The sequence below is a fragment of the Gymnogyps californianus genome, chromosome 3, assembly GCF_018139145.2.
Source record: "Gymnogyps californianus isolate 813 chromosome 3, ASM1813914v2, whole genome shotgun sequence".
Classification (NCBI taxonomy): Eukaryota; Metazoa; Chordata; class Aves; order Accipitriformes; family Cathartidae; genus Gymnogyps; species Gymnogyps californianus.
Genome location: NC_059473.1, coordinates 91,496,897 through 91,508,792, shown reverse-complemented (window position 1 = coordinate 91,508,792; position 11,896 = coordinate 91,496,897). Strand labels below are relative to the sequence as shown.

Genomic DNA, 11,896 nt, shown 5'->3' with positions numbered 1-11,896 from the left:
ATGCAGTCTGTTCGCTTCTAACAAAAGGGATTGTTCAACATAAAACATGCTTAGGAATGTTTTATTTCATCATAGGAAAAAATATACATGAGTTTTATCCTGGTGTCTATTTGCTCAAGTTTAAAAAGGAAATATGTTGTCTAGATGTACATTACACGTACAAACATGTCAGTACTTCAGTCATGAGGATAGATTTTTTTCAACCATGGCTGCATAATGTATTTTGATCCATCATATCCACTGAAATAGGCTTTCATATCAGGGTGATGCACCTGAGAAAATAACATTTCAAGTTGAATAAGCACCAGAATTAGCAATAAATACAAACTGATACTTAAAAGAATCATTAAAGTTACTACAGTTAACTTTTTGAAAACTCCTGATTAGTTTTTAAATACATAGTGTACATAGAGATACTTTCAGTGGGATTTCCATGTACCTTAACCTAATTTATGTCATCAGAACAGTGGCTTTCTCAAAGTACTCTACAAACGTTGAACATATCTCATGAGATATTACGTGCTAGATCTACACCGGCATTGATGTTTTAAAATCAGCACTGTTTCTTATTGAAGTAGTTGCCATTCATTTGTTGCTGGTAGAGCTATGTGTTATTTTTTTCAGCTGGATCAGTTATCTAATCCAATTAGGCAGCAGGAACAGTAAAGAAGCAGTCAGGGAAATGCTGAGGACACAGCAAGTTGATGGCCTTAGGTACCACAATGTCCAACTGGAAGGTGCAAATCCACAAAGGGCAATCCAAGTTACATGCTTTGTCACGATGCAGAAAGCCTACAGTGAGCGGGTTAGAACTGTCAACTGGGAAAGGGTTAGGACAAGTCTAAGCATTTTCTCATCAGCCTCAACTCTTCAGGAAATTCCTCAGCCTCTTATGCTGTAGGAAAGGCTGAGCGAGGGCAATCCACAGACCTTCTTTTGAACTTGAGGTACAGGCATGACTCACCATTTGTAATTCATCTCAACTAGACTACTTTCAAGTATCTGATTTCGTGAGCTTGTTACCGTCAGTTCCCCTAATAATCTGCGGGGAGAATTAGCCTGTCACGCAGGTGAATAAAGCAATCTGATATTTTAAAGGCTAGTTTACACAAGGTAAATGTTTAAGGTGAGGTATCTGTTTCTCCCCATGGACTATAAAGGTAACCGAAGGTAGCCAGCTGACTGATATAACAAAAGGTGCATTTTTTAGACACATAAGTTAGAGCGGTCAGAACCCAGTTTTAAATACTTATGACACATATGTGGGACAGCATAGTTCCTGCTCCTAAGTTCAGGCATGGCAGCACATTTTGTATTACAATCAGCGGCTAAAACAGAAACAAGGACTGGAACTAAGGTTTCCCCCAAATACAAGAGGTAATGGTGTCACACTGTTCGGCCCCACTGATTGAGGGGGGTCCTTTCTGTGCCGTGGCACAGTTTCAAGAGAGAGCATGGAGAGTCTTCAGGCCAGCCTAATTTACACAGTTCCTTTGGGGGGTTCTCCTGAAAGGCAAAAGATGCCAATTTGAATCTCCTCTGTTTGACTAGACCAAGCATCTCCTGTTAGATGAATGGTTCAGCTACTTGCTGTTGTTTTAAATACAGATACTGCCACTACCCACTATTTAAAAGAAGGCAACCACAATAGCACCGGATCCCTTGCAAAAAGCCGTTTGTATGCGGCTTGCATGCCTGAAGGCCGTTTTCTGGATCAGAGTCTCTGACTAGTTTAAGAAACAGGTGCACCTTGCATAAGCTAGAAATCAAAAGCTACCAAGATCGTGATACACAAAACAGAATTTTTGGCTCCCAGAGAGTTTTGCAGTTAAGAAGGGAGACGTTATTCAGTCTGGGCAGCAGCTGAGCAGGAGCTGTTTGAAATGCAGATTTTTCAGAGTGGAATTGAGAAACCAATACACTTTGCTAGATGCAGTAGAAAGAGATTAAATAACTCATCCAACTTTGATAGGTCAGTGAAATCGTAAAACAAAAGTCCATGTCTGCAACAGCCTGTACATAACAGAAGTCATGTTGCTAAGACACTTACAAAACTAGGCAGTTGGACACTCTGAAGTAGGCAGTACCTGGGTTTGGTCATTTATCACCTTCCAAAAACACATACTTCAAAGTACAGCAGTAATTTGTTTATCTGTTTTCTCTATTAGTTTTCACTAACTTTGAAAAATAGATAGATAGTATCTATTAAGCCAAAGGTCAGCCAACTTTTAAATGTACAGGATAACAAACAAGTTGCAACCGAATAAAAAATAAATACTACCTCTAATCCCATAATAATTGTTATCTCTTCCTCAGGAACGTAAGCTGTAGATTTGCCAAATCCATTTGCTTTGTTAATTAGAATTCGATAGTGAGGAGTATCTTTTCGATCCTGTAAAAATAGAAGGAAAATAAATAGCCTCAAGGGGAGATGATGACTAAAGATTACATTATATAATCAGTTAACTCTCACTAGGCTCACAGAACCTAAACCCACTCAATATATACATACAGCAAGTTCGTTTTTATGATCTTACCAACGTCAGTTTGGAAAATTAAATATAAAGCAATCAAAACTGTAATACATGAAGTTCTTGGCATATCTGAAACATTTTTTAAGAGTCAGGATTTTAATTAACCTTTTCTCCCATAGATCTTGCAAGAAACATGACTTAGAATATCCCTGCTTTTTGTTTATAGGTCCCATAACAATTTGTTAGTCACCCTTCCTCCTTCACAAGTGGCAACAGAGAACACCAGAGAGAGAGGCAAATTCAGAACATAATACCACCTCTGACAATCTTGGTCCCAATCCTGGACAGAGCTAAGGCAACTTCTACATGTATATAAAAATCTTCCAGCCGAGAAAGGAAAAGCGTGGCTTACTATTATTTTTACAGTGCCTATGAAAACAAATCATGGACCAGGTCCCGCCACGCTCACTACTATCCATAAACATTCCTGCCCAAAGTAACCCACAATCTAAACACAAAGAAGTGATGGATGGATACAGACAGATAACTGGAGTTTATGAAGCAGTTAGTATCGATCAACGTGACAGGCAGTGGCCTCTGCTCAACAATTTAGTAAAGAACTGAACGTCAGAGAAAGGCAAGGGAAAGCTGGGCTGAAAGCCTGGCTAATGTTTAGAGGGGATTTGCAAGGACCAAGCTTAGTAGTTGCCTTGTAAAGGTCAGAAGGCATTTTGCATAGCTGATGCATGTAACATGATAGGCAAAGGCAAGTTAAAAAAACCCAAAAGACATGCACTTAAACCACATGTCATCACTACTGAAATTAAAACAATGAAGATGAACACAAGGTCACTGAGAGAACAGAAGGTACATAAAAAGAATCAGAATGCCTGATGGGAAATTCATGGGTGTGCAGTCGGTGACAACAATACTGAGAGGAGAAAAGGAGAGGAGAAAAGAAAGCAAGGATGCAGATGTTTTAGAAGCCAAAGATGAGTGGCAGGTGGATAAAATTACAGCAGGGAAGGAAAAAAACCACGCACAAAACAGGACTGAATGTCTGCTCCCAGCTGAACATGAATTCTCTGCTACAGGCAGAGTTTCTCATTTTTTCTCATTTTCAGTCCTCTTTGACTTAATGATTAGTGCCTTCCTACCACTTAAGCAGCATGTCAGTGGCCAACCCACAGAGTATGCAGCACTCTATTATCAGACCAGCACTGTCAACAAAGATTTAGCATCTGATTTTCAAATACAACAAGGACTTAGGCTAGAGAATTTCAAAAGCTTCAAGAATTCTTACAAAAATACATTGTTAAATAGATTTACATTCCAAGTATCCAGAGCCCCAAAAATATTGCTTCCTAACTGAAATTGATTAAACACAAAGGATTACTTGTATTTCTTAGGTACAATGAAGATGTTACCAATTATGGATGATCAGATAAAAGATTTAACCGCCTCTCAACTTTAGTAACACACTACAAGAAATCCGTTCAAACATTATAGGTTGACACTGCTACTTTAAATACAACACTCTGTGTTAAAAGTGAGTAATATTAATTCAAGACATGTCCAGTACACCCTGACCAGCGAAGCTTAACCAATCAGCGGTGCAAAAGCAAAGCTCTACTGGGACAACAGCGCAGAAGCAGCGGAGGTACCGCTCAGCTGCACAGGTGATACGGGACTCTTAAGCATGTTCCATTAGCTTAGCAGGAAGCCTGTCTGTAACAGTGTTTCTGAGGAGTTTTTTAACTTAAGTTATTCTGTGTATGTATTAATAAAGCAAGAGTTTAATACATTCAAACCTGTTTTGCTGGAGGATATTTGCGTTGTAGCCATTCTTCTGGAGTGTTAGCTTTTACATCCCATCCAACAATGACTCCTGAATAGCCAAATTTTTTGTGAACTATTACCTGTCCCACACTGAACTGAATGTATTCAGGCTTTGGACTGCGAACCTGAGTTGATTCTAATTTAACAAAGAAAGAGACTTAGCAAGGATAAATGTTTGATCAAGTACACTAAACATTTAAACAGAAATTCTTCTGACTTCTACCAGAAGAGAACTGACAATTAGATTAATAGGTGAAGTAAACAAGAGAACAGGTACTTTGTTTTTTTCCCCCAGAATATTACTATGATATTTGACAAAGCAGCATCCACCAAGGAAAGTATTTTTCTATTTGTATGCCTTTGATATTACATAGAGGTCTTAACAGAGTTTTGGAAAGCATAAACACGTGTATGTATTCACAATTACTTAAGCCTTAATGACAATATTTTACAGTGCTTACACATGCAAACTGATTTTGCCATTATTTTTTTTCCAGTTTAGGTCACAGAATTCTTCTGTTCAGTCTGATTGCAGGGAATTTTTTTCCAGAAGCAGACTGATCAACTGTTTCTTTTTCCTTTTATGAAGTTGATCTAAATCAGTTCATTCAAATCAAGTGAAAGCTATACCACTGTTTCACACATCAATACAAAATAGGCACACTCAGATCTATTCAATAAAATAGATACATACACATAGTATATCATATTGATACTGTTACACAACACAGGGTGAAAAGACATTGGATTTTACATTTTCTGTTTTGCTTACTGAATATTATCAATAATGTTTAGAGAGAAGAAAAAAAAAAAAAGACAATTTACAAAGTACGCATAGAAATCCACTATAGAAGACCTTATAGACGACAATATCACAAGCAAAATCCAAAAGGATTGCAAAGACTCCAATACCTGCAAAATAAGAATGGGTTTCTGCTTCATTGTCACCACCTTTGGTTTTCTTTTCTCCATAGCACCAATTCCTAAAATGTAAAATTGGTGAGCAAATATTATTCTGAACTCTGTGATTCTTCAGTATCTTTTGTAAAATCTTTAAAGATTGGTTAACACTGGTATGGACAAGGTGTCTGGTAATGAGTCCCAGCTTAAGGCTACAGTAATTATAGCTTTGCCTTCTGCACTAGGCTGAATTTCATCTGAATTTAAAGGGTGGGGGCTAGGGGAGGGACATCTTTAGAAAGGGGAAATGGCTTAGGTTTTTCATTGCTATTGTGAAAAAGAGAAAGTGTAAAGAAACAATGAGCAAACTGAACATTTACTGGGGAGGGAGCTTCCAAATATTCCTTCTACTAGCAATGTAACAGGAACAGTCTATGAACAGATGTATTTGGGTTAACATTCTCCATCCATACCAGTCAGCAACCTGTTGGTGCCAAAGAACTATAGGTTGTCCTAGTCTCCTTCCTCTTTTATGGTGTTCATCACCTTTCCCTCTTTTCAGTCCTACTCCCTTTACCTTGCCTGGAAGAAAGTAAGAGCAGGTTCCACAACCGTGCAAACAATGCTTTTTTAAAAAGTCTTGGTTTAGCTCCAATCTGTAGGAAGACTTAAGGTTGACAAATACCTTTTAACATAAACAGGAATGGGCAAATATCCTGACTTGTCAGACTGCATTGATGAAAACAGCAGCTAATATAGTACGTTTGGAAGGTCTCAAATGTCACCATATTTTTAGGATAACTGATTCTTTATATTATAAGATATTCAGAAGACACAAGCAGCTCCAACTATATACAAATAATCGAAGGATCATTTGGTCTTTGAAGGCTTTATCTTTAGATATGCCTGGAGCTTTCCACAAAGTTGCAAAGCAATTTATGGTGAACCTAAGGAAAGCACAGTTTCTCTTTCCATTCATACACCATTCCCCTAGGTTTTCCTGGGGGCAAAACTAAGTCTGAATCTTCCACAGTTCAGAGGACTTGACACCCTTGATTATTGTACATGGATCAATACTAAAGGATCTTCGAAGGTCCAGACAAGGTAAAACCTTTGGAATATTTCTACTGACCAAGAATTAAATCTCACAAACAAGCCCTTTAACCTCCCCAACAAGTCCAAGCAACAGTCTTCTTAAATTAAAATGGCATGTATATAAATGGATATAATTTTACTTTTTCTAGACCAACTTATTGTCACATGTCCGATAATCAAGTCTCCCCTTCTTCCTAAACCCACAGATTTCCCATCTGCATTTTCTAATTAAATTTCAAGTTTTCTTGAACTACCGTATGCAGAATAAGATGTCCATCCCATGTTGTAGGATCTGATCCTACAAACATGTAGCTGCTTACAATCATTAATATGGTTAATCGTCCTGACTTCACGATAAGATAAATTTAAAGTAGAGGATAACATGTACAGAATTAGTGCCATGATTTATGTTTAGTTTCTCATGGAGTTCAAATTGCATGTTTGTGTAGAATATAGGCACAAGGTTTTCTTAAAACTTCTAGAAAGTTCCAAATCAGTCCTAACAAGCAAATGAGAGACACTTCCTCTTTGTTACTTATTTCACCCCTATAGTATACCTTCCTGTTAAGAAGAGGCCATGTTTGAAATTTATTCTTAAGTGTAGACAGTATATAACATCCTACCTTGTCTTTGATAGCCACAGCTTTAAACGATCTGCCCATGCATCCAGACTCAGGTAAGATTTTGTAAAGCTGCTCCAAGATGCAATTATCCTTTAGTAGTAAAAATGATCATCACGTTGTTTTAAAAACCTTCTCTAGTATTTTTACATTTTTTTTTAATATTTAAGCTTTAAGGCTTTGCTTCTGTAGCAAACAGGAAAAAAAAGTCAGTGACCAGGAACAAATTCTCCTCAACATTAATATCAAGACTGCAAATGAATCTTCTTTCAATCACCAGTTGTACCAGTAAACTGTATGTAATTTTTTGAAAATGCCATTTTTCATGACAAGGTTGCTTGCTTTCTGTACTCAGACCATAGGAATTGCTAAATTGCATCAGATTCTGCAGTTTTAACTGTTACTTGAGAATAGTGAGCATGAGACATTTCAAAAATGGTGCACGTAATCAAAAGACTATTGAAAAATAGCCTAAGTTTTTGCATAAATCTAAATGGTTGGTAGTTGACTCATGCCATGAAACCTGAAAATTATTTAAATCTGGGTCTTTACACACAAAGCCAGACTTAGTTCTTTTTTCATCAGGCCAATCTTTTGCTCTCATTACTTCATGTATTTGAGTTCTACAGATGAACCACACAACCAATGCACTACACAGGCTGCACTGTCAAAACTAAGTCAGAGAAGTCTCTCTTCACATGGTTCATCTTCAAGATACCGACATTTGCCAATGGTTACCACTAACAAATATTTGGACCTGATATAGTATTCTCTACTTTACATTTCGAGATAGATGCGTGTGACCCTGTCAATATATAATGTCTTAATTCACATACAGAATAGCACTACTTACTTAACTCTATCATTATGACTGCCTTAAGTAATTTACTATGAATGAATTTTTGTTAAGACTGTGTACTGAGTCATACCATGCAAGAAAATCTATTTTAACAGTAAGTGTCAAAAGGCAATGGAAAGTTAGACATAGTCTTACTACTCAAACACTTCATTTCCCCCTTTTTAAAGGGACATAACCCATAGCAACATACATTGGAATGTCCAAAAGCAGAATGAGATTAAGGCACAGTTGTGCACTCACACAGATTATACACAGATTTTTATGTGAAGAAAATAATGGTTGTTATTCAAATTTTGCAGGACATCTTTAAACAACTAAATACAGTCACATTAAGCCACAAAAATGTCTGAGGTATGATTTGAATGTTATTTTTGTGTAGGAATGGACAATGTGTGCCACCCACACTCCAACTTTCAGGACAAAGTGTCATCGGGGATGAGAAAGAAAAGTCTTTTATAAATAAATACAGTAGGGAAGGAGAGACTTACAACTTTTCTGTTATTTGGAGGCGCTGAGCAGAGTCCGTTCCATACCACTGGGATATGAAATATTGTGCAGGAAGTGCAGACAGCAGCACGCAGAGCTGCAGAGCTGCAGCTGCATTGATGTGAGGCATTCCAACAGGAAGTTTTTTCAAAGACAGTTCCCTGCTCTCTACTCTGAAAAGAGGAAGAAAAAAAAAAAAAAGAGAAAAAAATATAGCCGCCAGCTTTGCTAGCTGTGTAGTACTTAACAGTTTCCTTCAGATTGTTTTGTTGGTTCACAAGATAATATACAATCTGTACACACGCATTTCAGTTACAGCTAGAGCACACCTAAATTAGGCCAAACTGCATTAAATTTGAGGCTACTTATAAAAACTAATAGAAGACTAAAGTAGACAGCTTCACAAGACAGAGAAAATGAAAACCTGGTTAAGAGTTATACAGACATCTCTTTCATCTGGAAATAGGGAAAAAAAAAAGGAACCGGGAAGTTGTAAGGTTGTCCAATTTGCAATAAAAAGCTGCTCTCCATGAACAAAATTCATTATGCTGTTTTATCATCTGATTAAGTGTATTAAACACGTCTGACATATCAGATTGATGGCGTCAAGAAAAATCTATTTAGATTCAGTGATTATTGCGCATATGACAGAACTGAGGGATTTTTCTTACAGATCGAAGGCATGCATAACATCATACCAAGATGATAACAACATGTGCCACAGTCCCATCACTAGACTAGAAAAGGATTTGACATCACCGTTCATTCCACAGGCATCTGCCACACCTTACCAATGCATTAAGATATTCATGACTCTTCCTTCCTTCCCGGCCAAACTAAGACATTCACCTTCAGCTGAGGAGCACATTTACTGTCTTTTTACACCAAGAAGGTTTTTCAAATCAGAACTAAGACTTGCTGAAATTTGAGACTTCTGTCTTTCACACAAGTGTTCTCAGAGTGCACAGGTTTACTGCAACATTCAGTCATCTACATCCACTCTCCGTTCTGTCTCGTTAGTCTCCAGTAGCGGCTGTTACAGCTACTACTCTCTAGTAGAGTACTCAGCTTGCAAGCACAAGCAAATTGTTTCAGTTGTTTCTGCGTTGCTTCTAGTTCCTGCTATCCTAATTTATGTCATTTACAAAATAATTTGGGTTACTGTAATATATACCATGCACGTGTATGTGGGAAGTTAGATTTATGAAAACTGCCTAGCAAAGGTAGTCAAGATCACAAAATAATGCTGAAGGAGGCCCAAAGAATACTGCAAGGAATATGAAAACATCTGTGCATGTGATGAAGAGTGACCACAAACTATATTTTTCATTTCTGCATTACTTGCTTTAGAGTCAACAGGAAAGAAAAAAACACGTCCTAATTTTAGACATTATCAGTAGTTGTACATCTAGAGTACTTGTTTACCCATGGGGGGGGGGGGGGGGGGAGGAAGAGTCACGGATGAGTTCAACAAAATAACCATCAGCACCCTGCTAGGCTAGAGAGCTGGACAGGACTCCCCGGGGAACGCTACCACTTTGCCCACAGCGTTTACACAACACGACCGTACAACTTCTGTCGCTGCAGGTCATTCTCCTGCTTCTAAAAGCAGCTTCTTGAGCAGCTGGATCCACCAGCCAGAAAGGATGCGGCAGCAGACGGAGAGAGAGCCTGGACCAAAGCTGGAAGCCCACAGAATCAAAACACTTCCGCGCATATTCTCAAGTGCCTGAAAACCTGTCAGAAACCAGCTACGCCTTTACCCCAGCTGACCGCCTGTGCGCACCCAGCTGGGAGCCGAGCGCACGGCCGAGCCGCTGCACCCCCGCGCCGGCAGCGCCCACCGCAGCCGGGGGAAGCCGCCGAGTCCCCGGCCGCTAACTCTGCCACAAGCCCGGGGGCCAACGGCACGAAGCCGACCAGCGGGCAGGTGAGGCGGCGGGGCGGGCTGTCCGCTCCGAGGGGCAGCCCCGCAGCCCTCCTGCCCCGGACTACCGGCCCTCAGCTCTCGCCCCGGCGGCTGAGGGGAGCCGGCCCGGCGCTGCACGGCGGCGGCAGGTGTCGGCGCCGCCCCGCGACCTTCCCTTCCCTCCCGGCCCCCCGCACAGCCCTCGGCGCAGGGCTCTCCTCCACGCCGCGCAGGCGGCCCCTCACCCGGCGGTGGCCGCCGCGCAGCGCGCTCCGCTCCCCCGCAGCTCCGGGCGGCAGATGCCGGGCCCGCCCGGCTCCGCTGGCCGGCGAGGGGCTGAGCTCCCAGGTGGGGGCGGGGCGGCGCGGGGCGGGGCGCGAGCTGCCGGCGGCGCCTGGCGGCAGGTAGCGGCCGTTAGCGGCTGGCCGACATCTTGTGCGGCTGAGGGGAGCGGCGGGCCGGGACCGCTCTCAGCTTCGCGCCCTCCCCGGCATAAACGTTTTAACGCCTAAAATGAACCCAGAGCGGTGACCGCTGTGCCTGACGCCGGGCGCAGGTTTTCAGGCCGAGCGGTTGTCCCCCTTCTCCCAGACTGGCGGTCGTCTTCCGCTTGCATGGAAAGGCTCCCGGGGTGGATCGGATCAGGATTTCTCATTCTCAAAACGCAACAAAACAAACACCTGGGTGGACTTTACACCCTTACCATTTTTAAGGAGATTATAAAGAAAGAAAGAAAAAGTTCTTATTTATTTTTGCAGGTTAATTTTAAGTAAATGATATTTGCAACTCATTTAAGTCATTTTTTTCTGTGAAGGTGGACAAGCGCCTTTAACCTGCTAGGAATAGAAGTCGGGAGGAAGTTCTCCAGTGTGAAGTTTATGCAAAAGGTGTCGTGCTTTAACATAAACTTTTAAACCAGCCTCACAGCGTGTCTCAACCACCCTGTTGGTATTGCAGACAGCACTTGGTGGTGGTCCCTGGGCCTGGTTTTGTCACAGATGGATGAAGGCGTAGCTGAAACAAAAGTGTCCTGTGTGGTTTCAATAGTGCATGTGTCAGCCATTAAGCAGAGCCTCCCTCTGGGCCTGTGACTGCTGAGCTGCTGCATAGGGGCCGAAACCTGTTAATGAGTCTCCTCTTTGTCAGGGATTTCTTTGGTGTAAATTCAGCAGCGATCAAATTTGTTGATGACACCCAAGTAAGAGTGGGAGCAAACAGAAGAGGATAGACTCAAACTGCAAATGACCCAGAGAGATTAGAGCAACGGGAATATTAGAGAGAACAGGGGAAAATTAATCAGTAGCAAATGTCAAGTCTTACTGAGGGAGAGGAAATGTTCTAGCTGTCTCTTCTCGCTTACTGAGCACAGGCAGTACCGTGAAAAAAGTACTGAGTAAAGGGCAGTACTGTAAAAAAAGGAAAATGTTATCGAGCCATACCTAGGTCAGTAACGTAACTTACTTTTCATTGTTTCTTCAGTAACATTTCGATTCATTATGTCTCTTCTTCATTAATAGGGCCTGTAGTGATAGGACAAGAGGTAATGGTTTTAGACTAAAGGAGGGTAGATTCAGACTAGATAAAAGGAAGAAATTTTTTACGATGAGGGTGGTGAAACACTGGAACAGGTTGCCCAGAGAGGTGGTAGATGCCCCATCCCTGGAAACATTCAAGGTCAGGTTGGACAGGGCTCTGAGCAACCTGATCTAGTTGA

The 11,896-nt window shown here is 41.0% G+C and overlaps 1 protein-coding gene across 1 annotated transcript; it reads right to left on the bottom strand.

Moving 5' to 3' along the window:
• Positions 1-53: 53 nt before the first annotated feature.
• On the bottom strand, positions 54-11,677 carry LOC127014540 (uncharacterized). The gene is made up of 8 exons (XM_050893971.1): positions 11,644-11,677; positions 10,428-10,665; positions 8,276-8,446; positions 6,932-7,021; positions 5,226-5,296; positions 4,286-4,449; positions 2,282-2,392; positions 54-272 (listed from the first exon to the last, which is right to left on the bottom strand). Exons 1-8 carry the CDS (start codon positions 11,675-11,677, stop codon positions 177-179), a joined length of 975 nt encoding a protein of 324 aa, XP_050749928.1. The 3' UTR covers positions 54-176.
• Between the last annotated feature and the right edge of the window lie 219 nt (positions 11,678-11,896).

What these genes read in the sequence shown, in the direction of transcription:
- LOC127014540 (XM_050893971.1), bottom strand. Translation starts at nt 11,677, where the DNA reads ATGAATCGAAATGTTACTGAAGAAACAATGAAAA. An exon ending in AACCCATTCTTATTTTGCAG is followed by an intron (nt 4,450 to 5,225) that starts GTATTGGAGTCT and finishes TTGTTAAATTAG; the next exon opens with AATCAACTCAGGTTCGCAGT. An exon ending in AATATCCTCCAGCAAAACAG is followed by an intron (nt 2,393 to 4,285) that starts GTTTGAATGTAT and finishes CTATTTTTACAG; the next exon opens with GATCGAAAAGATACTCCTCA.